This window comes from Canis lupus, chromosome 27, assembly GCF_048164855.1.
Source record: "Canis lupus baileyi chromosome 27, mCanLup2.hap1, whole genome shotgun sequence".
Taxonomy (NCBI): Eukaryota; Metazoa; Chordata; class Mammalia; order Carnivora; family Canidae; genus Canis; species Canis lupus.
The window spans coordinates 21,827,598-21,853,941 of record NC_132864.1 but is presented as its reverse complement, the minus strand read 5'-3'; the positions used below and the strand labels follow the sequence as shown (position 1 = coordinate 21,853,941).

Here is a 26,344-nt window from a genome sequence, read left to right as displayed (position 1 = left end):
GAGGATCAACGTGAGGCCACTGGCTTAGGGCTTCTAAACTCTGCTGTGTGTCAGCCTCAAGCCCAGTGCTCTTTCCTTCGCCAAACACTCCTGCAAAAACAGATGATTAATAAATAAATAAAATAAAATAAACAACCCACATGGTTCCTCCTTATGCAAAACAATGCCTTCACAATCCCACGCAGCTAATGCTTATCCATTGGGCTCTAGCTTCCTCTTACCATTATCTTCAAAATTCTTTCCAGGGATCGTTTCCTCTGACCACCTCCACAGGTAATAATAATTATACCACTTATTTAACCTTTTGTAAGAGTCATATTTTGCACAAATCAATTTCTTTAATCCTACTCCAAACTGCTCTAAGATAGGTATGATTATCCCTGTTCACAGACAACATAGAGGCACAGAGAGCTTCAGAAACTCTCTCAAGCTCACCCTTAAATGAATGTGACACTTTTTTGAGCTGACGCCCCAATCGAGGCAGCCTGGCTCCAGGCCCTGTGCTCCTAGCCTCTACATGATTCTGTGAATAACAACCACCCAAACCACAAAACAGTAATGGTCCCCACCATTATTTGAGACCTCTTATGTGCCAAGCTCTGCTAAATCCCCGATATGCCTTACCTCTCTTCATCCTCATGACAACCCTACGAGGCGGTAGTGTATTGTTAACCTCATTTTAGGATGAAAAGTAAAGGCACAGAGTCAGATCTGTGCTGTTTGATGGCTAAGCCAGTCCTCTTTGCTGCCCAGTGGGCTGTGCCACTGTATGCCTTGTGAGAGCGGGGGCTTTCGAAACCCAGAGGGACCCAACAGATCACAGCTGACCTTTAGGTCACCAGCCCACTTCTCCCTCTACCTTCTTGCTGGGCTCCTTCTCTGGAAACTTCTTTTAGCCCTTCCAGACTTTCCCAGTAGAACAAGTGACACCAGGAACTCATAGCATTTGAGAGCCTAAAGGCTGCCTGGGACAAGCCATCACTGGGTCAGCCAGAGGGATCCTTCTGTGTCACCAGTGTGAAAGCTGCTCAGAGCCAGGGCAGGGGCCAGGGGTCCAATGTGCTCAGTGGGAGCTCCTCTTAGCTGTATGTGTCTCTGGGAGAAGGGAGGCCAGGGGTCAGCTGTGGACAGAGAGGCTCATTCCATCCCCTCCATCCATCTTCAAAGAGGGGTGCCTCCAGCCAAGGGCTCTCAGGGGCCCCTCTACTTACTCCCATGCTTTTATTAGGGCTTCCAAAATCCCGTTTCATAGCCTGAATAATTATTCTGCAGCCTGGTAAATAATATTTCCACTAGCCTGATTTTTAAAGAAGTGACAGTGTTGGCACTTAAAGCTTAAGAAAGACAGTAAGGCCTTGTGGATAAGAACTTGGACAGACCTGGCTGTGCTACTCTGGGTCAGTGGCCTAGCCTCTCTGAACCTCTGCCTTGTCATCTGTTAAAGGGGGATGACAGCAGTACCTATCTCAGCGGGTAATTGTCATGGATCGTGAGGTGGGAAATGGTTGTGGAGGTGGGTGTGGGCTAGGTATGTAGGGCCTTGTGGACTGCATTGACAAGCTAGGCTTTGTCTTGGGCACTTTGAGGAACCATTGAACTGTTTGGAGAAAGGAAAAAGGAGTGATGAGATCTGAGTTCTAGGAAAATCACTGACCACTTGTGGAGAGGACACTGGAGGGTAAGACTGTCTTAGGGTCCAGGGAAGATGGCAGCTTGGGTTGTGTTGTTGGCTAAGAAGAGAGAAAGGGTGCATATATAATCCATGATCTATTTAAGAAGCAGAAGTATTTTGACTGAGGGATTGGCCTGGAGGAGAGGAAAGGGAACATCGGATGCACGCCCAGTGTTTAGATGTGGGCATCCGGTGGGTGGTGGTGTCCGTCAATGAACATACGCAGAGAAGCGATGTGGGGAGTGGGGAGACTCCCTTCATTATTCATCCATCACATATTTATTAAGTTCTTATGTGCAAAACACTAGCCTAAGGGCTAGAGATGAGACAAAAGTCTCTGTTCTCATGTCTATCAAACAAGTAGTCAAATCAACAATTAAAACAATTTTAGGGGGGCACCTGGATGGCTCAGTGGTTGAGCACCTGCCTTTGGTTCAGGGCATGATCCTGGGGTCCTGAGATGGAGTCCCACATCAGGTTCCCTGCAGGGAGCCTGCTCCTCCCTCTGCCTATGTCTCTGCCTCTCTCTCTGTGTGTGTCTCTCATGAATAAATAAATACAATCTTTGAAAAAAAAAACAATTTTAGAAATTGAGAAGTTTCATGAAGAAAATTAAGGCTCTCAGCTGCCTTTCTGATCTGATTCCCTGCTATCATCACCCTTTACTTGAGTCTTGTGGCCTCCTTTCTATCCTTCGGACAGAAAAGTCACACATATTTCTGCCTGAGGACTTCCCTCCTGCTGTTCCCAATGCCTATGACACTGTTCCCTCAGATCTCTCTGAGACTGGTCTCTTACTTCATTTGTGTCTCTACTTAAATTTCACCTACTCAGAGGAACTTTCTCCAACATTTGATCGACAATCAGCTTCTCTCTCTCTCTTTTTTTAAAGGATTTTATTTATTTATTCATGAGAGACCCAGACAGAGAGAGAGAGAGAGGAAGAGACATAGGGAGAGGGAGAGGCAGGCTCCACGCAGGGAGCCCAATGTAGGACTTGATCCCCGGGCTCCGGGATCACGCCCTGATCCAAAGGCAGATGCTCAACCACAGAGCCACCCAGGCATCCCTACAATCAGCTTCTCTTACATTAGCTGATTTTTCTTCATAACTCCAGTTACTAACTGACATTTATACTTTATGTCTCCGTTATTTTTTGTTACCCGTCTCTTCCATTAGAACGTAAGCTCCTTGGGGGCTGAGGGTGGGAACTTTGGTCTGATTGTTTAAGGCTGTGTCATCAGCATCTAGGACAAATAACTAGCACATAGTTGGGATTTAGTAAAATTCAAGGCACAAGATAGGAAGCAACGTACTTCCTGTTGCCATTGTGGTTGGTCAGAGCCACATAACTAGCTGTGGCCAGTGAGTTGTGTACAGGGAATAAGGTCTGTCACTGTCAGTTCATAGCATGTGAGTAGCCCATGGGAGACCTCAGCTCCACAAAGAGAGGACCCTTAGGTGATTTTTCTTCCTTCTGCACAACATCACTGATGAATAGAATGTCACCACTGGCTCCCAGGGGGAATGGGTGAAAAATGAACCCTTATTCTCTTAAGATTCTGAAATTCGGGATTTGTCCATGGCTCCGTCATAACACAGATGATTCTGATAGCTAGGCTTCCAAATTCTGTCCTTTTGTGGTTGTTGTATTGTTTCAAAGGAAATTCTTCAATGTTATTATCATTCTAATAAACTAGTCTATCTGCTTCTCTGCCCAACGGGCCAGCCTGAAAGTGGTATCTATTCCTCTCAGCTTGGGACATTTAGGTAGAGGGCCATTGGAGGCACTCCTGCAGAGGGGTGGTTCCGAGATCTTTGGAGGGAGGGAGAGCTGGAGAGTCTGTAATCTTGAGCCCCAACCCCCCTTCTCCAGATACCTCTGAGATCAGAGTAGGAGCTGGTTTGACCAGTTGGTGACCATGACACCAGGCAACTGCTTTGGAAAGTTTTGTTTTTGTTTTTGTTTGGGTCTGGGAGTGACAGCTCTTTGGAGGGTTTGGCCTGAGAAGGTTTTCATGGTTTGTGCTGGGAGAGGAGGAAGGTTGCAGTTGCTGAGGAGGCTGCATAGAGATAGACCAGAAAAGCTATAAATAAGGTATATCCTGGGGACTGTCTTACTTTCACCCTGAATATGAATTAGGGTAATTTTAGTTGTGAGCAATAGACAGTCTAAATAACAGTAACTGAGAGAAAAGGGAACATTATTTCTTCTTAATATTAAAGTCCGGAGACACTCTGTCTCATCGCTGGCATGGTACTCCTGCTTTGAAAAGCCCTCAGAGACTGAGGCTTTTCCATCTTCTTGCTCTGTTTGTTTGGGCTCAATTTCCAAAGCCACCTCATGGACCAGGGAGCCACTTGAGTGCCAGCCATCATGCCTGCATTCCAGCCAGCAGGAAGAAAAAAGAGATGAAGAAGAAAAGGAAATGCACAGGACAAATCACTTTTATAGAAATGTCTGGAAGCTACTGTGGAAAATGCTCCCTATATTTCATTGGCCAAAGTTAGTCACATGGCCACACCTAGCTGCAAGGAATGCTGGAAAATAACATTCTTTATTCTGGGTGGCAATGAACCTAGTTAAAATTATAACTAGGATGAAAGGGCACTGGCTGTTGGGAGGCAACTAGAAACTCTGCAGCATTGTGAAAGAGTAAAGTATCCTAAAGGCTTCAAGTTGGGTTCCTTTGGAAAACTAGTGGGGAGTATGTAGTTCTCTGCACCAACAGGCTGATATTTTCATACACAAAAATGTTTGCCTGGGATTTCAAAGGATCCACAGATTCTCTGAAGCCCAAGCATAGGGGGCCATGGATTCTTGATCTAGAAATAGGGTTCAAGGTGAGGGAGACTGAGGGAAGAAAACCAAACTGTGTGTGTGTGTGTGTACACCTGTTCCAACCCTTGTTGATTTGGCAACATGATGTGGTTGGTGTTGTTTGTTTTAGATTTAGATTTGAGAGTAGATTGTCAAAGGTACACAGTGTTATACCTTGAGAAAGTATTGGATAGTTTCACTGGCAATGGGAAAAAAAAAAAAAGACAGAAAGAAAAACTGCCATGAGTCATCTCATCATGGGTTGGCCATAGCTGTAGGTTGCTTTGGAGTAAGCATTCAGAGGCAGTGGAAATGCTGTGGCTGTGGGTAGAAATGCCTGAACAGGGCCCCATGTCATTCTAGCAGATTGACGTTAGAACTACTGTGGTTGAAAATGTTGATGAAATACCAGGGTGGAGATGGACCTGGGGAAATCGCCAAGGTCTTGGGAGACTCTAGATTCCTCTGATTGGAGGGAGGCAGCCCGGAGTGCCTCTCTTGAGAATTTGGTATTCTAGGTGATGAAAGGTGAGAAGAGAGAATGTTGGATCTTGGCCAAGGTGACCTGGAACCCGCCCAGAAACTTGACAAGAGCTTATCTAGGCAAATGAACTTACCCCCACTTTTTTTGATATCAGTAACAATGATACTAAGTCAGGTGCTGGGCCAAGTGCTTTACACGTATCACACTTCATGGCACCCTTATGAGATTAATCCTTTTAGTATTCCCATTGGAAAGCTGGGGAACCTGAAGCTCAGAGAGATCAAGCCACTTACACATAGGTGCATAGCTAGGAGGTATCGGTCAGGCTCGAACTCAGGTCTTCTGATTCCCAAGTCCTTGCTATCAGCCACTGCCTTTTAAAGAGCACAGCAGTTTCTAATCCTAGGGACTATACCCCTGAGCCAGGCACAGTGCTGGATGAATAGTGGGTGCTCACATCTGTCTGCCTCATCCCCATGCTGCCTTCTCTCACACCCAGGGAAGGACACAGCCCCTCATTGATAGAATGTGTGCATGAGACATCCTTAGGGTCCCTGTGTGGGACACGCCACTGTTTTGCCACAGTTTTCCTAGCCATACTCCCCACCGTCTACCCAAAGTAGAGATTAACCAGTTCAAAAATGCATGGGACTTGGAAGGAAGAAGATCTGGCAACTCCAGGCAGATTTAATCGCTTTACAGCCACCAGTGCTGGGCATGGCACTCCCTGTGGGCACACAGGGATGGGGGATGAATGAGGCAGACAAAGGCTTCTCTCCTCTTGGAGATGGGCTATAAACAAGTAAACAAATAAGCCAGTTACAGACAGTAATAGCACTAAGGAAGGAATGCACAGGGTAGGCAGGGGACCAAGAGCCTACTTTTGGCAGGTGGAAGTCATTGCTCTGGTCCTGTACACATGCAATCGCCCCTGCCCGGGATCCCCAGTCCTCCCTCCTCTTTCCTGAGCTCCTTCTCCTGGCCTGATCCACTCTGCTCACTTCCCTCGCATCAGCCAAGATGTCTGTTTTTCTGTGATGTCTTCCTTGAACCTCCTAGGCTGCCTTAGGTGTCCCTTTGGACTTAGCCACATCCTGGTGTCCAGTTGTGCCACTTACTAGCTATGTAGGTGGGGCAACCAGTCTGTGGCTCAGTTTCTGCATCTGTAAAATCAGCATAGAAATAGTACCTGCCTCATAAGGATGTTGCAAGGATGAAATAATGTAATTTATGTTAATATACATCAAGGGCTTGGGATCGTGTCCAGCACATAGTGGGTCTTATGTGAGTGTTGAGTGTTGTTGCTGGTGCTGTCATTACCATTGTGGCAGCTAGCTGCACACCTATGTTATCACACCTGAGCAGCACACAATATGTATAATTCATGTAATTCAGTGGTTCCCAATCCTGGCTTCATATGTGAATGACCTAAGATGCTTTTAAAAACACCACTACTGGGCAGCCTGGGTGGCTCAGTTATTTGGTATTGCCTTCAGCCCAGGGTGTGATCCTGGAGACCTGGGATGGAGTCCCACGTTGGGCTTCCTGCGTGGAGTCTGCTTGTGTCTCTGCCTCTCTCTGTGTGTCTCTCACTAATAAATAAATAAAATCTTAAAAAAAAAAAAAAACACATCACTACCTGAGACCGACCCTCAGCCATCCTTATTATTGGGGCTGGGTGGGACTCAAGTGTGTGTGGCTTTGTAAAGTGCACAGTTCATTCTAATATGTAGCCGGCATTCAGAACCACTGGCCTGACCCCACTTCTTTTAACAGGTAAAATAACTAGGACCCAGAGGGGCTTAATTTGTTTAGGTCACAAGGTGAACTAGGGGCAGGAGTCTTGGCTTCAGATGTCCTCCTGAGTCCCCTGCTTCTCTGACTGCCTTCACCCTGAGGAGAGGCTGTGTGTGTCCCTGGGATTGCATAAGTAAAGGGGCTGGCTGCATGCTGCCTCGGCTCCATCTCTGGGCAGCTGCTAATCTGGCCTGAAAGAGAGCCATCTCCCAAAGCAGCTCTCCCTCTCCTGTGGCCAGGACAGAGGAGGCTGGGAGGGGGTGGGGTGCTTCTTCAGACCAAGAGCCAGAAGAACACCCAACTCCTGTAACTGGGAGCCAGAGCAGGAGGTAGAAAGGCAGATGCCTCTTTTATGAGTCACTGAGGGATGGCTGGCATCACAGGGACAATCGCCTGGCAACCACATTTTCCAGAAAAAGTCATTGGGGATCCTTACAAAGGGCTAGCTCTGAGTTTTGGGGCTCTCACCTTCAGAGGTAAAGAGTTAGAGCAGAAATGGACCTGGAGCCCACAGACCAAGATTCAAATACCCTCTAGCTATGTGGTAATCCCTCTGTGGCCCTCAACTTCCTCCTCTGTTGAATGGGGTTGTCATGAAAAGGAAGTAAGTTAATGCATGAAAAGGGCTTGGTACATGATCATTGATCTACAAAAGGTAACTTTTATTATTACTTCTATTATTATGCATTGACGAAGCCTCATAAGGGGACACTGGTTGCTGCCTGTTTGAGAAGAAATAAATCAGCATGTGGTGGTGGTGGTGGTGGCTGCGGCTGCTGGGCCTCAGTAGTCCCAGTCCCAGTAGATAGCAGTGGCTCTACTCCAGGGAGTTTGTCTCATTCAAATGACAATTTTAAGAGAGATTTCCAGAGGGGCGAGATACAAGGGGAGGTGACAGTGGTAAGCTATCTTGTTTGCTCTTTCTCTCCTAGCTGATAACCTTGTGAGGCATAGACTGGGCTGTACTGCAGACAAGGAAAGGGCTGAAGGGCTCTGGGGATGGGAGGGGGATTGTTGTCTGGCCCCTGGGATGACATACATTATCCATGCATGTGTTTGTATAAATTTTTTTGACTTGCATAGTGTTTGAAAAAAGGAAGGACACACATTTTAAAAAACAGGAAATTTTATCTGAAAATTCACTCTCTTGAGAAGTGGGGAAATCTGGCAACACTGAGCTGAGCTAGCACACACCTGGCAGTGGTGTACTGGAATTCCCGATCCCCACAGTCCTAACCCTGCCCGCTTCCCTCACCTGCCTGCCCCTGTGGGGGTTTTCTACCCCTGTTTCCTACAGCAGGAAATTCTGAAGTTGGGCACTGAGGGCATTTCCGGAGGCCTCCACAGGACCTTGCAGGAACCCCGCTGTTCCCAGGTGGCTTATGGCTGTCTCCATGAGCCCTGCTTCCTTAGCTCTGTCTCGGTTTAGGGAATAGTAGTCATGCTCCCTAACATTCACTGAGGGCTTCCCATGCATCACCATTCCATTTGGTTCCCACAGCAGCCCAGGGAGGGAGCTGTTGCTGTCTCCATTTTAAGGATGAGCAAGCCAAGTCCCAACGGGGTGTCATCCTTGCTCGGTGCCACACAGCTAGTAATGGCAGGGCCTATCTCAGAATTCAGATCTTTGGACTCCCAAGTCTGTGCTCTACACACTGAACTTCCTCCTGCTTATTAAGGCCTGGGAGAGAAACCATTCTACCAAAGAGAACTGATTACTCTCTGCAGCAACCAAAGTGTTGTGGAGCAGAGCAATGCAGAGTCTGAGGGCTGGAGTCAGCCTGTCTGGATCCTATCATTGGCTCCATGGCCTTGGGCAAGTGAGTTTTGCTTTTCAGGGCTTTAGTTTCCTTCTACATAGGAAGGAGATTCTAATGCCTACCTCGCAGGGTTGTGGTAAAGACTGAGATAATGCACATAAAATGCTTAGGGAAAGGTTTCCCATGGCACTCCGTGGATGCTAAGAATGTCTATGCAAAACCAAAGTGTCTACAGGTTTGCTTTGAAGACTGAAGAAATGAGATGAGCAATGCGACCACGTGTGCACACAGCAGGTATTGCCCAGGTGTTCTCTGTCCCGGTCTCCCTGCCGCCCCTCTTCCTTCCCTGCTTCTGGGCACCCCACATAGACAGAGGATCCTGGGCCACAGATGAGAACACCATACCATGGAACCTTTTATTAGAACAGAGACATGTTTTGTACAGGCTGAAAAATCGGAAACCCCGGGAAGGTTATGCTTAGCTGTGGACACCAGAAATCAAACAAGCCACGGCCGCTGTGTCACAGGGTAGAGGACAGGGTCCCAGGATGCTGGAGGACACAGGAGCTTCTCCCCCTCCGATGTGGATGTTCCAGGAAGAGGCTGGCTGCTCAGGCTGAGCTGGGCTGGTGGTGGGTCCCCTAGCTTGGGGTTTTCCAGATGGGAATTCCAGCCCCCGGTGTGGAGAAATGGCCTTGGGGTGCACCAAGTCTGCTGGGCTGATATGGTGGATTCTGTGAGGTCCTTGGCCTATGACTGCTTGAGGGAGCAGCCAAGAATTGGGAGAGAAAAGAACCTGCCCAAAGTCCTCACAACAGGGACCTGGCATGAAAGAGCTACCAAGCGAGGGGGGCATGGAGCCAGGTGGGTCTGAGCTCAAGGGAGTTCAGGCATACCAGTTCCCCCTTCCCAGGCCTCAGTTTTCTCATCTGCAAAATGGCACCATGACCTATGTCACTAGCTTGTTCAAACAACTGTACAAAATACAGCCCTGACACAATAAACAGCGGTGAACTCCAGAGAACAATGAAGTCTTCTTGGTCTCTCCTTTGATCACTCTGGACGGCTGGGCTTGGAGAGAAGGTCAGGCTAATAGAGGGGGCTTCTTTGACCTGGGCTACAAGAGTTGTATCAGGTGGCAGCACCCGGAGGCCTCCCATTTTTGACTGCAGGACTCAGCTACTACAACCTCACCTTGCAACTGAGGTCCATGCCCTGGGTTTTTATGTCCCTTCCTTGGGAGACATCCTTCAACCTACAGTTGGCAGAAGACACAAGGGACTGAATATCTGACGGTTCGGAGCTCACAGCATCGGAGTTGGAAACCCCACCCTCCACCGTGCCAAGAATGCTTAGGCCAAATCCCATTTTACAGATGATAACACTGAGGCCTGACACCCACCTCCCTTTCATCCAGACAGACACACACAGGCCAGAGAATCACAAAAGAATGTTGTTCCAGTCTCTTTGGCTCAACTTGTTAGATGAGGCATATCTTTTCTTGGCCAGAGAAAAGGAATTACAATTTGGTCTCTCTCTCTCTCTCTCTCTTTTTTTCAAAGAGTTGTGACTTTTTAATAGAAGTTGGTTCGTGCACAGGCATTTTATTCCTCGATTAATTTCCATCAAAATGAGGTTTTTCCCGGAGATAACCAGTGTTTTAGTTCCATTTGAGCTTAATTTGTATGACCGAAGACTCCGTTTCTGCCAATTCCAATTTGCTGGGTGATTCTAGCACTCATTACCTGAGTGAAAATGCCCCTGCTGCAGACAGCCGCACCCAGAGCTGAGAGATGGACCGATTTCCAATAGCAATTCAGGGGAAGAGGTGGTCCCTCTCCTCTCCCGATATCACTCAATAAATAGGGAATAAATTATTAAATAAGCCAGGTTCTGATGAGGGGCCCCCATCATGATATTTACAATGCAAAACAATCATCCCCCCAAAAAACTCCTCAATAAATTAAAAAAAAAAAAACCAACCAAAACAACAGCCACAGACAGAGGGGAGATGCCAAGTCTATTCGTATCACTCGCTCATTGGTGCAGAAGTGAGGAGGAAGAGGCTGCAGTAAAGCATTGCGGGATGATACTGGATCCAGCATAAGCTCCTTAGCTGGATGCAGCTGGCTAATGGAGGAGGGAGCGTTTTGAGGAATTCTGGTTTGTTTTTTAATCACACTCTTCTATTTAGCTGGAGAGCAAGCAAGGCAAGACACACGCTTGTGAGATTATTTTGAATATTTGTGGAAAAGAATACAATGGAAGAAATGATGGGAGTGGGACTTAAAAAAAAAGTGCTTGAGAACCTTCGGGAACACCCAAATGTCAGCCATCTTCAAGCAAAGCCTTTGGCAAAAAGGATGCTTCTGAGCTAATGCATGATAGGGACTCTCTGAGACAGAGACCCTTGTGTCTCGCAAGCATCTTAATTGTGTTTTGCTTCTGAAAGATTGCCTTTCCTTCAAGGAAGGGAAGAAACAGAGCTAGGAATGCAGTGGAATCTCGAGGAACTAGAATGTTCCTGGATGAGGGTTTTGAGGGAGTTAGCGTTTCTTAATTTAACCGAAGGGAGTTCACATATTGTTTTCAAGTTTTACTCTAATGACTGAGAACCTCCGAAAAATATTTAGGTTCTTTTTCTTTTTCAATCCTGGTGAACTCATTCTGTCTTTAGACAGTTTTCTAGGCCTCAGGTCAACATTCTGGATTCTATCTCAGAAACTCCCCCACTTCTCAAAGGGATTGTAATCTTTGGCCCGGAAAAGGGGAGCAATCTGTCCAGGGTCATTCATCTAGGCAGGCAGCAGGTCTTGGGCTGCATGTTTACTGGGCCTCAAGCCACATCCCCCAATGCTGGCTTGTAAAATAAGCACATGCCACGTGCGGGTTGCAGGTGATTTGTCTCACTCCCTGGAAACAGAAGGTAATGTGGGCGAAGTAGGCAGAGGAACAGTGATGCCAGGAATTGGGCCACAACAAGGTTACCAGCGCCCCAAAAAGCATTTATATTTGGATGCATAAGAAAGGAAATGTAAGGGAAATTAGAGAAGGCTATTTGGCAGGAGGTGGGGGGACAGAGATCCCCACCCCCACACCAGGAGGCATTTAAGCAGCCTCTTGCAAACTTTCCCCTGGCTGGGAGTTAGAGCTGGATAGTCACATTGCCAGGGAAACAACCAGGGATATTGCAAAAGTCTCACTAAACTCAAAGCTGGACCACAGGAGCCAGCAATTTCAAGGCAGTTGAATGGTGACTTTGGAAAGAGTAGGGCCCTCTCTGGGAAGCAGCAAGTAGACAGTGCCAGTCAGAGAGGCAGGACTGGTAAAGGCCTCTAGATCCTGGCTCCATGGGATCCGAGATGACCTTCTTGCGGGGACCTTTGGCTGCTCCTTTCATCTTGTCTCCCCACCCCCGCCCCACCCGTCCCTAATTTCTGGAAATAGCATTGTGCTCTCGTCTGATGGAAAGCAAGAGATCACAGTAAAAGGCTTTAGCTCTGGGTCTGTGTATCTCTCTTAGGAGGGTGGACCCTGCTTCCAGAAGCGGTGTGTGTCCATGGGCAGAAGGAAGAGAGCAGCCTGGAAAAACCTCAGGGGATGGGGAGAAATTAGCTTCAGTGGAGGTGGAAGTATTTGTAATTTACACAAAACCCACCAGGCATGCTCAGAAAAGCTAGCGAGTGATCCTGCCCACTACCTGCCGCCCTGGAGTAAGGGTGAGACCACAGGTGCATCTCCTCTCCCCTCAGTCAGCTCCATTCTTGCCATATTCTCTCCATGTCAACTCCAAGTTTGATCCCAGCGCTAAGCCAGATGTCACTTCAACCACTGTGGCCCCCCAAGCTCAAGACAGCTACATCAGTAAATACTGAACAACGCCTCCTTGGTGAGCCAAAGGACAGTATAGCTGTCTCCCAGCAGGTGTCTCCCTAAAGTGCTCACCCCACAATTCCTGACTCTGCAAGTTGTGCCTTAGTTAGGTTATGCTAACTTTAGACTCAATCCCCACGTGAGCTGTGACTCCACTATATCATTTCAGGGCCTTAGCTCACAAGCCTCGTGGCTGTTGTTCATCCTTCCAATACCTCAGTGAGGCAGCTGGTGGGCAGGGAGCTGGGGCACAAGCCTGAAGCTCACCGACATAAGGAACCTTGGGTCTGAAACACTCCCCCACCCCCTCAGGCCAACTCCAGGATGTTTGGACTTAGAGCTTGTGGGTGTCACCTGAAGGGACAAAGCCAACATCCCTACTCACATCCCACCTCTCAGATTTCATCCACAAAGATGCGAGGGAAAAAAAGATGCACAAAAATAGAAGCCCCCCTCCCCAAACACACACACACACACACACACACACACACACACACACCTTTCCATATAAATAAATAAATAGTTGAATACTGCTAATGGCAACCGAGAGAGAGAGAGACAGACAGACAGACATCACATAAATAAATAAATAAACATAAATAAATAAAATAAATAATAGGTTTGCTAGGAGCCCCAGGCAAAATGGTCCCCTAGAGTTGTCTGAAGGCAGTCTGATGGGAGGCTCTGGGGCCTCTCTCACTGCTGTCCTGCTAAAGAGGTTCCGTGGCTCGGAGAGCCTTGGTCTCCATGATGGGAGACTGGATCCCAGTTTGGGTTCCTGGGCAGGGAAGAGGGTTATTTACAGTTGCTGTACATGCCCTCCCAGGGCACCTGCCCCTGTCCCAGGCACCTGCCATCCGGCCTTCTGTGGTGACAGCATTGGCATCCATCAGTCTGGGTGGGTGGGGCCCAGGGCTGAGCCAGAGGGCATCATGGGAAGGCCAGCTTGTCCAGTGCTGTCTGGGGCACCTCGCTCCTGTGGGTGGTTGGGGGGCAGTTTCTGGTCCCATGGGCTGATGTAATGGGAAGGATTGGGGGCTGGGGGAGACGGTCACCTTTTTCAAGAAAAAAGGATTTTTTTTTCAAATGTTTTCCCTGGGGTGTGAAGGATAAAGAGTGTTTGGCTCCCCATTGCTGGCCCCAGTATCCAGAGCCAGAAGCCGTGCCCCCTCACTGTCTCCCTCCAGGCCCTGTCCTGCCACAGTTGCCACTGCAAACTTGAAACTCACCCACAAGGCTCCGGAAAGCCGGTCAGCTGGTGAGGGGGATGCCCAAGAGTTTATTTTAAGGATCTTCCCCCTCACACCCCTGTTTGCGGTGCCTGCTGTAGATGAAGCAACTGGTGGTATTTGCGTGTTGGAGATCAGCTTACCCATGCTGCCCAGCCCTGGGCAGGGGGAAGACAGGGTGAGGGCCGAAATGAAGGGCAGGCTTGAGCTCACAGGAAGCCTCAGAAGCCAGCAGAATCCCAAGCTATGGAAGATCCAAGGCCCTGTCCCCTCACACTCTCGGGATTTGGGTCTTTCCCCCCAAACCTGAGCTGCTGTGCCCCGTCCTGGCAAAATTCCTGAGAGGCAAAGGGGGTGGCTGAGGCCGAGGGTGGGTGAGTAGATGCTCGGCTGCACGGGGTGGGCTCCAGGGTGTGGCAGTCTGGGAAGTGGGGGAGGGCACAGGCAGGCACCAACCCGAGGGTAGGGCCAGACTGGCCGGCGCTGGGGACTGGCAGCGGGCCATGGCACTGGGGAATGTTCAGCAGATGGTCTCGTGGAATTAAGTCAGTGCCAGCTAGTGGGGGCTGAGGCAAATTTAGGATCTGGGGCTGTGGACCAAGCTGTCCTGACTGTCCACTGTGTCCTTTCTCAGTGAGGTTCAGAGGCCCTGTGAACAGCCAAAGGGCTGTCTAAGCCATGAGGTGGCCTTTCCACTGCTAGAACCTACTGGACTGCTTTTCCTGACCCCACCAAGATAATGGGGGAGGGGGCAGCAGAATGACCCCCTGCCCTTTCATGTCTGTACTCACAACCAGAGAACCCATTTCCTAGCTCCTGACACTTTGTACCAATCGAAATATCCGTGCTCCCTACTCAGGTTAGGTCCCCTTCTCTCCCCACTCAGCCTTCTGGCCTTTGTTCCAGCCTGTTTGGGGAGGTGGAAGGCCTGACACGCGCCCCTGGGCCTGACTGCACCTGGTTTCCTCTCCTCTGCTCCCATCCTACGAGGGTCCACACACTCGCGTGGTGAGACAGGCGAGGATGAGGGCAGGGGGATGAAGCACTGCTAGCCTTCCTCGTGCACCCTGTGAGCAGTAGGTTGGCGGAACTTTGTTTTCCCGGCCAGGCTCAAACGTTTGAGTCACGGACCCATTTCTTCTTACAAAACCCTGTGGTTTTTTTGTGCCAACAGAGGGTGGTTCTCTCCATATGCCCAGGCCTGAACTGAGCCCCAGGGTGGTGCTGGTGGAGGCTCCTAGCAGCTTGACATGGAGGCTGAAGGCCCCCGGTACCCTCCTCCTCCTCCCCAGGAGAGCAGGAAAGACAGGGTCCAGGAGCCCTCAATGTCTGTCACCGAGGAGAAGGCAGGGTGGGCAGGGAGGGGTGGGGGAGGCTGGCAGAGTGAAAGGGGCCCCCTGCAGGCAGCTGGCTCAAGGAGGGCCCGTGTTTAGCGCCTCGTGCTGGAGTAGCTGTCTGCGGAGCTGTAGCTCCGGCTCCGGCTCCGGGAGCCCAGGCTGGGGCTGCGGGAGCCGGAGCTGCTGCTAGCGCGGGTCCTGCTCCGGCTGCGGCTGCGGCTGCGGCTCCGGCTGCGGCTGCGGCTGCGGCTGCGGCTCCGGCTGCGGCTCCGGGTGTAGCTGCGGCTGGCAGAGCGGCTGCTGCTGCTGCTGTACCAGGAGGAGGTGCTGCTGAGGCTGCTGGATGATGAGGGGCTGGGCCGGTAGTAGGGGATGGGGCGTTTCCGGGCACTGCGGAGACCAGAGGGAGCGCGCTGGAGGACCAGACCGCCCAGCCTCCCCCCGAGCGCGCCCGCCGTCCCCAGGGGAAGCGGACTCCTTCCTCCATCCCAGGCTCTTGGGGAAAACACCCTTTTGCGCGCTCCTCCTGCTGTCCTGAGACCATCTAGTGCTGGTGTCTCGAGAAGTGACAGCTCTCACTTGAGAGCCAAGCAAGCCTGAGGCTGGGAGTCTCCAGCTGGCAACCGAATCTACATCTAGACTTTAATTGCACGTTTTGTTTATCTCTTTTTACTTTTACTGGAACCTTCTATTTATGGTAAGAGAGGCTGATCTTCCATTTGCTATGGTATACTGTGGTGCATTCCTTTTGCATTAAATGTATGGACCTCTAAGAAAGAACATATCTGTGTAAAGAAAGGTCAACAACAGTAGCTTACTAAACAGGTAAGTGCAAAGTGCTCGGATGCCGCTGGATGCCTAAAGTTTGGGAAACACTGAATGGCTCATCAGGATGGATTATCTGAGGTTGACTCAGGAGACGAGAGACTTTTAGAAATGCCAGTTTATCTCAGCCTTCTTCTAAGTCCACCCCAATGGCACCTGTGGTCCATGCTGTGGGAGTAGGACTCCCTTCGTGTGTGCCATGCTGTTCTATGGGATATCCGAGAAGGTGATGCCATTGCCCCCATTCTTATTGTTTGGAGTCACAAGTGCTTTTCCCTCCTCCAGGTCATCTCTAGGGAGGAGGCCCAGGGCAGCCAGGACATCGAAGCTCCATTCCTGTGAGTCCCTGGATGGAATGGCTGACCCTTGGAGGGCCAGGAGGAGCTGATTGTCCGGAGCCAATTTCAGGACAGCACTCAGCCATTCTTCCTGCTTTCAAGGCCTAAAACTATGTGTCCATTCAGACCTCAGGTTTTTTTTGTAGGGCTTTTCTTATCTAAGACCTTAACTGTTAGAGGCAACCTGATCCACCTAATCTGACCATTCAATCTGTAACAATGACACAGCGAGGGTTCTAGTGTTTTGCATTTCAGTTTACAAAGTGTGTTCCCATCTCTTTGCCCCCCTTTTTTTTCATCTTCATGATACACACTCCTGAAGGAAATATTCATGGATGAGAACTGAGAATCTGGGAGGTGAAGAGACTTCTCCAGCTTACCAGGAAAGTGGCACAGCCGGGTTCCACTCCAGATCCAGTGCTCTCCCCCTGGCCCACCGAGGCTCCCTCTAAATTCCTTTGGCACCTAAAGATCCTTCTTGCCCTCTCCACACTTGGTGCCAGCTATGATCAGGGCCTATTAAAGCCTGGCATGTGGTCTGACCGTGATCCGTCTTCGCTGGCCGGCTCCACCCCCAGGAAAAGACCGGTCCCGCTGCTTTGCCCCCTTCGCCGGGATGCAACCTCGCAGCCCTCTCCGCAGACCCCGGCCACACCCCCTCCTCAGGCTGTCCCCACCCCTGTCCCGGGGCACCCATCCTAGCCCCGCCCCGAGGCCCTGACCTCTCCTGTCAGGCCTCGCAAATTGCCTGAGCTCCCACAATCCTGAAATCCAGCTCCACGGGGTGCAGGGGAGATCCCGAGGCCCCGACGGGTGGGAGGGGTGGGAGTGAGGGTGAAGGTGGGCACCCCGGCCCTCCTGGCCTCACCTGGTTATCCTCCGCGCCTCCAGGTGGCTCGGGGAGTCTCTCCGGCGCTTGCGCATGGGCGAGTAGGACCGCCGTCTCCGACGTGCTCGCTCGCGCTCCCGCTGCTGCGAGTCCTTCTCATTGTACTTGGGGTCCCGCTCCCTGAAGGGGTGCGGGGGTCACTGGGGAGCCGGGGCTGGCTTTTCCGCATGAGCCAGGGGCACTCACTTCCTCTTCCCTGCGCCCCGCACCTCATTGCAGCAGGTGCTGGGTTCCTCCCGGGGCCCCAGGGAACGCGGTGGGGAGTAGGACAGGGCTCTGGTTCAGTATTGTGGGGAGACCAGGCGTGGGCGCGGGTGTCGGCCTTCGAGGGTGGGCGTTACAGGGGCCTAGGTGCTGCGGGGTTAGGATGTGGCGGTCCAGAGGGCCCTGGTGCATGCGTAACAACTGCGGCTCTGAATAACGGGGATCAAGGGTAATATTAGGTGCGTGAAGAGGCTGAGGGCCGGGGATGCGAATTCTGGGGTGTGGCTGGCTGTACTTTCCAGGGGGGCCGTTAGAACCCCAGGATATGTTACACGTCTCCACTCCAGCCGAGACCAAAGAAACTACGAGGATGCTGGGTGGTCTCCCCATCCCTACTCCCTCAAGGCTGGACAAAGGGGGAGCTGGGGCGGGGCTTGGGTGACGCTGCGCAGAGGCCGGGGGGAGGGGCCGCGAAGGCGGAGCCCGGGCTTGGGGGCGGGGCTGTACCTGCCGGGGCTGTACCGCGAGTAGCTGGGGCTGCGGCGCGATCGCGAGCTTCTGCTCGGCGGGCTCCTCTTGCCAGACTTGGAGGAGTAGCTGGAAGAGCGCGAGTAGGACCTGCGGGACACGGTAAACAGTCCCCGAGGGCCTGCTGGGCTTCGCCGGGGCCGTGCCGGGGTCGTCCCGCAGGGGTAGGGTTGTATGCGGCTGGTCCCCCGAGGGCGACTTTGACTTTCTGGACGCCAGACCCAGGAATCTGGCCCTTTCCTGAGAATGAAATTCCCTCTCTTTTGGGCGACTAATAATAATATTGGTAACTCCTCCTTACTGAGTTCTTACCATCTAAGGCCACTTACTAGTTATGTGACTTTGGACAGGTGATCTCACCTCTCTGAGCCTCTGTTTTCTCATCTATAAAATGGGGATAAATAATCATACTTTCCCTATACAGTTGTAAATTCAATGAGTAAATCACTTACATACCTCACATAGGCAGCACACAGGAAAGGTTAGCTATGACTGTTAGGCTGTTAGGTATTTCATTGAATTAATGCTTTGTGTGCATTTCTCATTGAATCCTCAACACATTGTAGGGCGAGGTACTATTATCAATCTCATTCCACAGATTGGGAAACAAAGACACTGAGAGGTGAATGTTTTCATTTTGCAGATAAGGAAACTGAGGCTCAGAGAGGTTATCTGAGCCACCAGCTAGGAATGGGTACAGTGGGCATTCAAACTCATCTGTCTGACCTCCCCCCCCCGCCCCCCACCAGGGCCAAAGGACATTTCCAGTTACCATAACTAGCTCCCTAAGGAGGAAAGCTCTGCAGATCAGAGGCCAAAACTGCACTCACCTTTTTCCAGAGGAGGTGGATCGGCTTCGGGTGTACCTGGGGGAGACTCTGGGGTTTGGGGATCGGGAGGAGTGGCTGGAAGAGCGGGTGCTGGCATAAGAAGGGCTGCGGGAGCAACCTCTCATAGGGGAGCTCCGGGCTGTGGATGGGACCAAACCAGACTTCTTCACCTCTGCACATTCCAGACATGGCGACTGAAATCCTCTGCAGATGTGGGGAGAACTCCTGTCAGCACTGGCTTGCCTGCCGATCTGGAGGCATCTGCTGATACTCCTCTGCCTACCTTTGCCTAGGCTGTGGTACTCTCAGAAACCCCTTTCCACCTATTCCCATCTTACTGCCTCTGGAAAGACTTTCCAGAGCACAGATGTTAGAGGAATAGGAACAGAGGGGAACACATTCCACAAGGGCACTTCAGAGGATTTTAGGTCAGTGGGCATAATGGTAAATAACACCAAATCACATAGACATTTATTTCCTTTGGAGTCTTTTTTAATCCTGGTTACATTAATGAGAATGGGTTGGGTAGTAGTGGGTTTTCCACTATCTCTGTAATACTGGCAGTCACCCAGACATGGTGCTCAGAGCCTTGGGAAGGCAACTGTTGCTAACTAGAATTAAATACACTGTCTTTATGTATTTTCATATATAAATCATGTATTTTGCAAATGCTTTCTATTTAGGACAAGTGCTACAAATTTTCTATGTAAGGTAGTAATGTAAGTTTCCTTATATAAAAAAGTGAGTTTATTAAAATAATATCAGTAGTATAGGGATGTGATTAAAATCAACAAGGGGCCATACAGGTGGTTCAAGTTTGGGAAGCTTTGATGTAGCCCATTTTGCAGATGGGGGAATTGGGACCCAAAAAGAGTGAACGGTTGTTCAAAATCACCCAATGACAGGATCCTGTCCTCTGTATTCCCACCCTGCTTAGAGCCATGTGAAGCTCACGTTGAGTTCTCAGTAAGGACCTGTTCATTTGGTTTGAGCCAAGAGTCAAGTTCCAATCATGTTAATATGGTTTCCAGGCTCATCATTATCTGGCCCCGCTTACCCCTCCAGTTTCACCTCTTGGCACTTTCCTCTCTTGACTCCAGCCATGATAGACTACTTGTTTGTCCTGGAATATGCCTGTTCTTTCCCTGTCTCCAGGCTTTAGAACATTCCCACTGCCTGGAACCCTCTTCCTTCCCCTCCTCACCTGACAATAACTATTCATGGTTCAGACTTCAGTTTGACCACACCTTTTCTGGGAGGCTTTCCTTGACATCTCCCTGCATCTAGTTGGGTGGCTTTCCATATGTTACCGCAGCCCCTAGCCTCTATGCATCCCCTGTCCCTGGAAGAACTCACTTGGTCTTACATTTTTCTTTTCCTCCCCCTTGGCTATTGAACTCCTTGGGGGAGAGGACTCGATTCTAGATACTGTATCCCAGCATCTCACATCTGTCCAAGGTCATGAATAAATAGTTGTGAAGAAACATATTGTCATGGATGCCCTCCCAACCACCTCAAGAAATTGGTGCTAGCCTCTCCAATTTAAAGAGAAGACTCAGAAGGGTTAGTTACTTCCTCAAGGCTACCCAGAGTCTCAAGCTCTCATCTGTCCAGCTTCAAAGCCCCTGTCCCTGTCACCTCACCAGTCCCCAACCTTTACTCTCCAAGGTTCCATGGATTTAAAGCTGATAATGTCTCTTCCATTCAGCCTTCTGCTCATTGCTGACATGACATAAATAATCATTAATTTAGAGATCATTTGTATTTCAAAATGAAAGGCTGAGTTTAAATTATTTAACTTGGCTGTCCATGTAGATTAAAAGAAGCAGGTAACAGCTAGATGCCACTTAGACTTTAGCTTCAGTGCTATGACAGATCTGTGTTTGAATCCCAGTGCTGTCCCTTATTAACTGAGTTTCTTAACTACTCTGAGTCTCAGTTTCCCCACCAGCTAAAAGAGGTCAATGCTAATACTTATCCCATAAAGGTTCTATGAGGAGTTAAGGAAGATTATCCATGGCAAGCACTCAGTGTGGACCCTTGCATATAATCAGGGCTCGACACATATTAGCAGTCATTGTTATTATCAGTTGTTATTACTATTGCTATTCTGGTTCTTTTTCTTTCTTTTCTGCTATGGAGTATAAAAGTAGACACTCGTCCTCCCTCTCTCATCCGGGAATTTCACTGTCTCTTCTTGGAGACATTGATGTTTGGTTTGACCCAGCTCCAGCTCCCAGGCAAGCTTGGGTGTGAACTGAGGCCAGGGATGTCCTAGGGCAGGCAAACCAGAGGCTACATGTGGAAGCCAAGCTGTTTGTCCAGAACTGAAGTGGGCTACGTGTTGGGAAGAAAGGGCGCTCTGTCCTTAAAGCAGCCTTTAACTGCTTCACTGCTAAGGCTTTGGGGCTATCATCCTGACATCTTGGCCACTCCAAACAAAAGCAGGCTCCCACCCCCAGAAGAAAGAAGACCCCACTGTTAGCCTTGCAGAATGTACCAGCAAACCTTTTCCACTCCTCTTGCATCTACCTCATTAATTATATGCTCCAGAGAAAAAGGATCATGCTATTTTTATTTCTCCAGCACCAAGCTGAGTGGTTGGCTTATCGGAGGTACCTGATAACCAGGAGAGGGATAAGTAACTGCATGAATGATCTAGAGTAAATGATCAGCGATTTTTACTAGCTATTATTGTGACATTATCCTCAGTGATTAGCATTTTGCTGTGATTTCTTGAATGAGAGGGTAAGGGGTAATGAAGTAGAATTATAACTGGCTCATAAGCAACTGCACGGAAGGGTTCTCTGCAGGAAAACTGCATCTAGCAAGTGCACTAAGAGACACACACTATACATGGGTGTGTGCGCGCATGTGCACATGCACACATGCTCACACACAGGTTGCAGGTCTATGGGAACTCTCTGTACTCTGTGCATCTACAACCCATCCTACTATCAACATCCCACACAAGAGCGATACATTTGTTACAGTGAACCTCCGCTGACACTCCACCACCCCAAAGTCCACAGTTTCCATTAGCATTCACTCTTGTGAACTTAATGGGTTTTGACAAATGTAGAATATGTATTCACCATTGCAGTGTCGTACAGAATCCGTACTGCACCTGTTCATCCCTCCCTACCACCTGCCCTCTCTACCTCTCTCTACCCACTGATCTGCTTACTGTCTCCATAGTTTTTTTTTTTTGCCTTTTCCAGAATATCATAGAGTTGGAATCATACCATATGTAGCCTTCAGATTGGTTTCTTCCACTCATTTAAATTTCCTCCATGTCTTTTCATGGCTTGATAGCTCATTTCTCTTTAGTGCTGAGTAATATTCCATTGTGTGGATGTACTACAGCTTATTCACCTACTGATGGATGTCTTAGTTGATACCAAGTTTGGGCAAGTATGAATAAAGCTGCTATAAACATCCAGGAACAGGTTTCTGCATTGACACAAGTTTTCAGTGCATTTGAATGTTTTTAAATAGCAGGGACTTTAAATGAATTTAATGTTAGGCTTTCTCCTGAGATTACTGGTAAAACTTTTTGCCTGCCCAGCCTCCATCCTCCCTGATATCAGTATCCTGACTTTTCCTTCAGAGAACCAGACATCCCCTATGTTTTGTGTATGTGGGAAGACTTCTCACGAACTCTGATGGTGGCATGTGACAAATTCTTGCCAAGAGCACAGCATCTCCTGGGCCACAGTGATTGGTCCAAGGGTGGGCAAATGACCCAACATGGACGAAACAATGAGAATCTTCCCTGGTATTTTGCTAAATTTTGGGGAAAGGAGTGTTCTCCTTCCACTGGCTGGCTAAACCGATAGAATGGTTGGCATATGTGAATGCTGCTTGGCACATGTGCCCATGCTTTAGGAGGATCTGCTTGAGAATGAACCCAATAGAGAAGGAAGCAGAGATGAGACATGTAATGGGAAAGACAGATTCTCAATGATGTATTTTTGAGTCCCTGGATCAAGGTGTACCTGAAGCTGATGTCCTTGTCCCCACCTCATGCCCCCCACCCCCAAAATTTTTTGCCAGTTTGAGTCTTTTCTCTCTTGCAAATCAAAGGCTCCTGGGTTAGGGGTGGGAAGTAGGTGGGTATAGGGCTAAGGTGAAAGACTGAGATAGTGGAGATAAGGCATATCGCCCCTCCCCCACCCGTTCTCCACCTCAGTGACACTGACCTTGACTCTCTGCCCCTGCTGGTAGGGGAGAGATTCTCCAAAGTGGCCCCCTTGTTCTGGGGTGAGGAGGTGGTGAAGGAGTTCCCTGAATCCGATGTGTTGCCACAGTTGAGCTCCCGGCTTTTGTTTAGGCCCCCACTGGGGCTCCCCTTCTCTTGACCCCGCGACCTGGCTGAGCTGATTTGCGTGGAGGGTGGTGAAGAGGTGTCATTGCCTGAGTCATACTCCTGGGAGCGTCCTCGGGAGGTGGTGAGCGGGCTGGCTGTTTTGGTAAAGAGGTCAGCTGCAGACCCCGACCCAGTGATCTGAAAGCAAAAACACCCGTTGGACACTGCTGATCACTGGGCCTGTGTGTTGTGTCTAAATAACCAAGAAATGTTTACCGTCATGATGCACTGTAACGAAAGGAAAGAGAGAGAAGAGGAAAGAGAGACGCCAAAAAAAACAAAAGCACAAATTCCTGAAAGAATTCCACAGAAAGGAGATTTTTTTTTTACCCCCTGCTAGAATAACTGGAAGATTTAGGTATCATGCAGAGAAAAAGCATGCGATCCAGATTAAACCAAAGAAAAAGGAAATTATACAAAATTTAATTTCTAATGAATTAACTCAAACAAAAGTGACAACTCAATCGAAAGGGGGGTGTGTGTAACACCCTTAACCTAAAACAATAATAAAAATAAAGGAAGGGGAAGGGGGAAAAGAAATGGGACCATGGGCATGAAAAACATGTATCTTTTAACTTAAAAACAAAAGAGAGAGATAAAGCCAAAATCTTAAACTTCAACCAAATCCTCAAACGAATTTGACTTTTTTTTTTTTTAAATAAAAAGTTCCCTGCATAGAACCCTACACAAATATCGCATGGGGAAAAGAAATGAAATAAAGAGAGTTTTTTTTTTTTTTTAATATAAAGTCAAGGTCACAAAATGACATTTTGGTCTTTTTCAACTAAAGGGGAAAAGAAAGGGGGACAAAAAAAATGGAAGTCAAATAGTCTGACTGAAAACAAACGAAAACAAAAGCTCTCTACAGATATCTGTGTGTGTCCTTTTCCCCCTGGAGAAGGTAGCTAAGGCTCTCGAGTGGCTTCTAATAAATTCTCTCATGTCTTTGCGGATTTTATCCACTTACCAAGCAAGAGCTCCTCCTTTAGTACGTAGGTAAGGTGTAAGAGAAAGGGAAGAGCGGGCAACGTCAGTCCATCATTAGAGTCGAAATTGACAAGAAAAAACACACACCTTTCTGCACACCCTCACACTTGGCTCTGAGCTTTGAGTTTTGGTTTTTTGCAGTGTTCCTAAGAGGTTGAGGCATCACTTCAATTTGGTTTTCTCAGCAAGGGGACCTCAAGCCATCAACGGTAACCTTGTTCGTCCCTTGGTACCCAAGTTGGATCAAGAAACCCTTGCTGAAGACGCAGTGTGTGTGTGTGGGAGTGCTAGGATTTGCCTCCATCTATGTGTCAAGATCCAGAGGGTGTGTGCTTGTGACAAAGCGCTTTGGGATGGGGGGGGGGCACTTGGACATTTGGCTTTGGGGTGAATGGGAATTGGGGGGGTCCCAGAGTCCTGTTTGGATCTAATCTGGGACAGATGGAGGAGGAAAGGGGGTGGAACCAGCCCTTGGGAAGGCAGTGGATGGTTTTCTTTAGATATTCAGACCAGTGTCACAGCTGTGATGACACAGGGGGTCTGGTCTGGCCCCTGCCAACAGTACTATGCTTATTTAGCCATGGGCAAGTCGGACTCCTGCCTTGGGTCTCCTCCAGCAATTACCATCCTTATGAGGCAAGAAATCTGTGGAGCTGGGAGGGTACTACCTGGAAACCACTTCCCCTGATACTACCTTATGGGTAGCTGAGACCCCAGAATTCTCTGTTTAAATGGCCTCTGAGCCCCCTGCCAGGGACTCTGCAGGCTCATCTATGGATCTCTTCTCCTGGGGACACACCTTGCTTCAGGTTTGCACACTCTTAGGTCCAAGGGTGGCCATTTGGACAGAGCTTTAATGTTCAGGCTGAGGTGTCCACGTGCATGTGTGGGAGGCCCATGGTGTAGGTTGGTGGGAGCGGTAGGAGGAGAAAGGGAGGGACCAGGGCCTTGAGGCAGGGTCCCCCACAACACACTGCCATGCTATTGCCAGCCACTCTGAGGGGGCTGAGATTCTAAAATCAACCCGGACTTTCCGGATCATTTTAAAGGTATGTTTGCCAAGATAGGAGAACATATTGTGTTTGTTTGCTGGCTTGACTTATAAACATTCAGATATCTAGTATGTGGGCCTCCTTCTCTACTCTTGCGCTGGGCCCCATGAATATTAGTGAAGCCTGACCATCAAGAGCCTGCTTCCTTCATACCCCTTATTCCTTGTGCCTTGTGCCTAAAGGAGTGGGACTTTTGGACTTTCTTAGAGAACCATTTCTGCCTTCTCAGCAACTGGTCATGAGGGTGAGACAGAGACACCAGAACTATGAGGGTAACAGCAAACTCTGGTGGCTCAGGATGTCAGCTTTTGGGCTGGGGAGGTGGAACTTCCTTTGTGGATTCTCCCATAGGCTTTGCACACAGACAAAGTGATGGTCCAGCTCTACCTAGTTCTACCTAGCACAGCGGCCACTTTATGTGCTTGGTGATCTGGGGAGCTTTGGTCTGAGACAAGGGACCGCAAAAGGCCCTGTTCCCATTCAGTGCCTCCATTTGTCTTCCTATTTGCAGTAGGGAAGCTGATCTTCCCCATCTCCGGGAGTTCAAAGGCAACACGTGTATTTCTACCACCTCTGTCAGGAATGAGAAAACGTCATGGGGTCTGATGGGCTCTTGGACTGGGCCTTGGTCCAAGGATGGGTACAGATAATCTTTGCCTCGGAAATGGTGAATGTTTGGTGGTCAGAATATCACAAGTGAATCAGGCAAGCCATTTTTGGAGGGAACCAGGGGCCTGTGAGTATAATGGCCTCCATTTTCTATCCATGATAACTGACTTGCTACTTGGGGGCATCCAGACTGGCCTTCCTCTCCCCGGATACTTGTTCCCAGCCCTGACTGCCAATTTTCAAAGCATTTGTCCTGGTGCATCGTGGGTCCCCATGGGCAAGGAGTTCCTGAGTGTGAGGCCCCTCCAGGCTGATGGAAACAGAAGGGAACTTTGCCCTGTTCACCTTCTCATCCCTATACCCTGAGCTCACTTATACACTTTCAGCATGTCTCCACCTGACCATGACCATTATCCACGTGTAACCTGTGTAATTATAACTGAGAACTGTATAAAGCATGATGCTTTATACAGAGAAAATAGAGATAAAGGTCCTCTGGAATGTTCTCATTGGGTTAACCCTAGTGCCTGAAAATATCAACATCTCCTGCTTGTTTAAAAGTCTCATTTCTTTTGATGAATATAAATTCTTCAACATGGGTGACAATATCCTTTACAACCCAACTCAGATCACAGACCTCATCTCTTCCACATACCCCCACAGTGGCCTCTACAACCTAAGCCAATCGGTTAGAATTTTCTTGGTTTTGCGATGTCTTGCTCTCCCAACCCCAGGCCATT

General features: G+C 49.1%; 1 protein-coding gene and 1 long non-coding RNA gene across 2 annotated transcripts in view; one reads left to right on the top strand and one right to left on the bottom strand.

The window, feature by feature from the left end:
• The first annotated feature begins 7,197 nt into the window (after window positions 1-7,197).
• LOC140619400 (uncharacterized) overlaps window positions 7,198-26,344 on the top strand; it is a 40,325-nt gene continuing 21,178 nt past the window's right edge. The window contains exon 1 of the long non-coding RNA XR_012019294.1: window positions 7,198-7,429. This is a non-coding gene — a long non-coding RNA (uncharacterized lncRNA). The remainder of the gene's footprint in view (window positions 7,430-26,344) is intronic.
• The window catches only part of SRRM4 (serine/arginine repetitive matrix 4), a 152,879-nt gene continuing 135,460 nt past the window's right edge, over window positions 8,926-26,344 (bottom strand). Inside the window, exons 9-13 of the mRNA XM_072802733.1 lie at window positions 22,790-23,094; window positions 18,588-18,791; window positions 17,737-17,847; window positions 17,005-17,145; window positions 8,926-15,363 (exon numbers count right to left, since the gene is read on the bottom strand). Coding sequence (XP_072658834.1) covers window positions 15,066-15,363; window positions 17,005-17,145; window positions 17,737-17,847; window positions 18,588-18,791; window positions 22,790-23,094 — 1,059 coding nt within the window. The 3' untranslated portion in view covers window positions 8,926-15,065. The remainder of the gene's footprint in view (window positions 15,364-17,004; window positions 17,146-17,736; window positions 17,848-18,587; window positions 18,792-22,789; window positions 23,095-26,344) is intronic.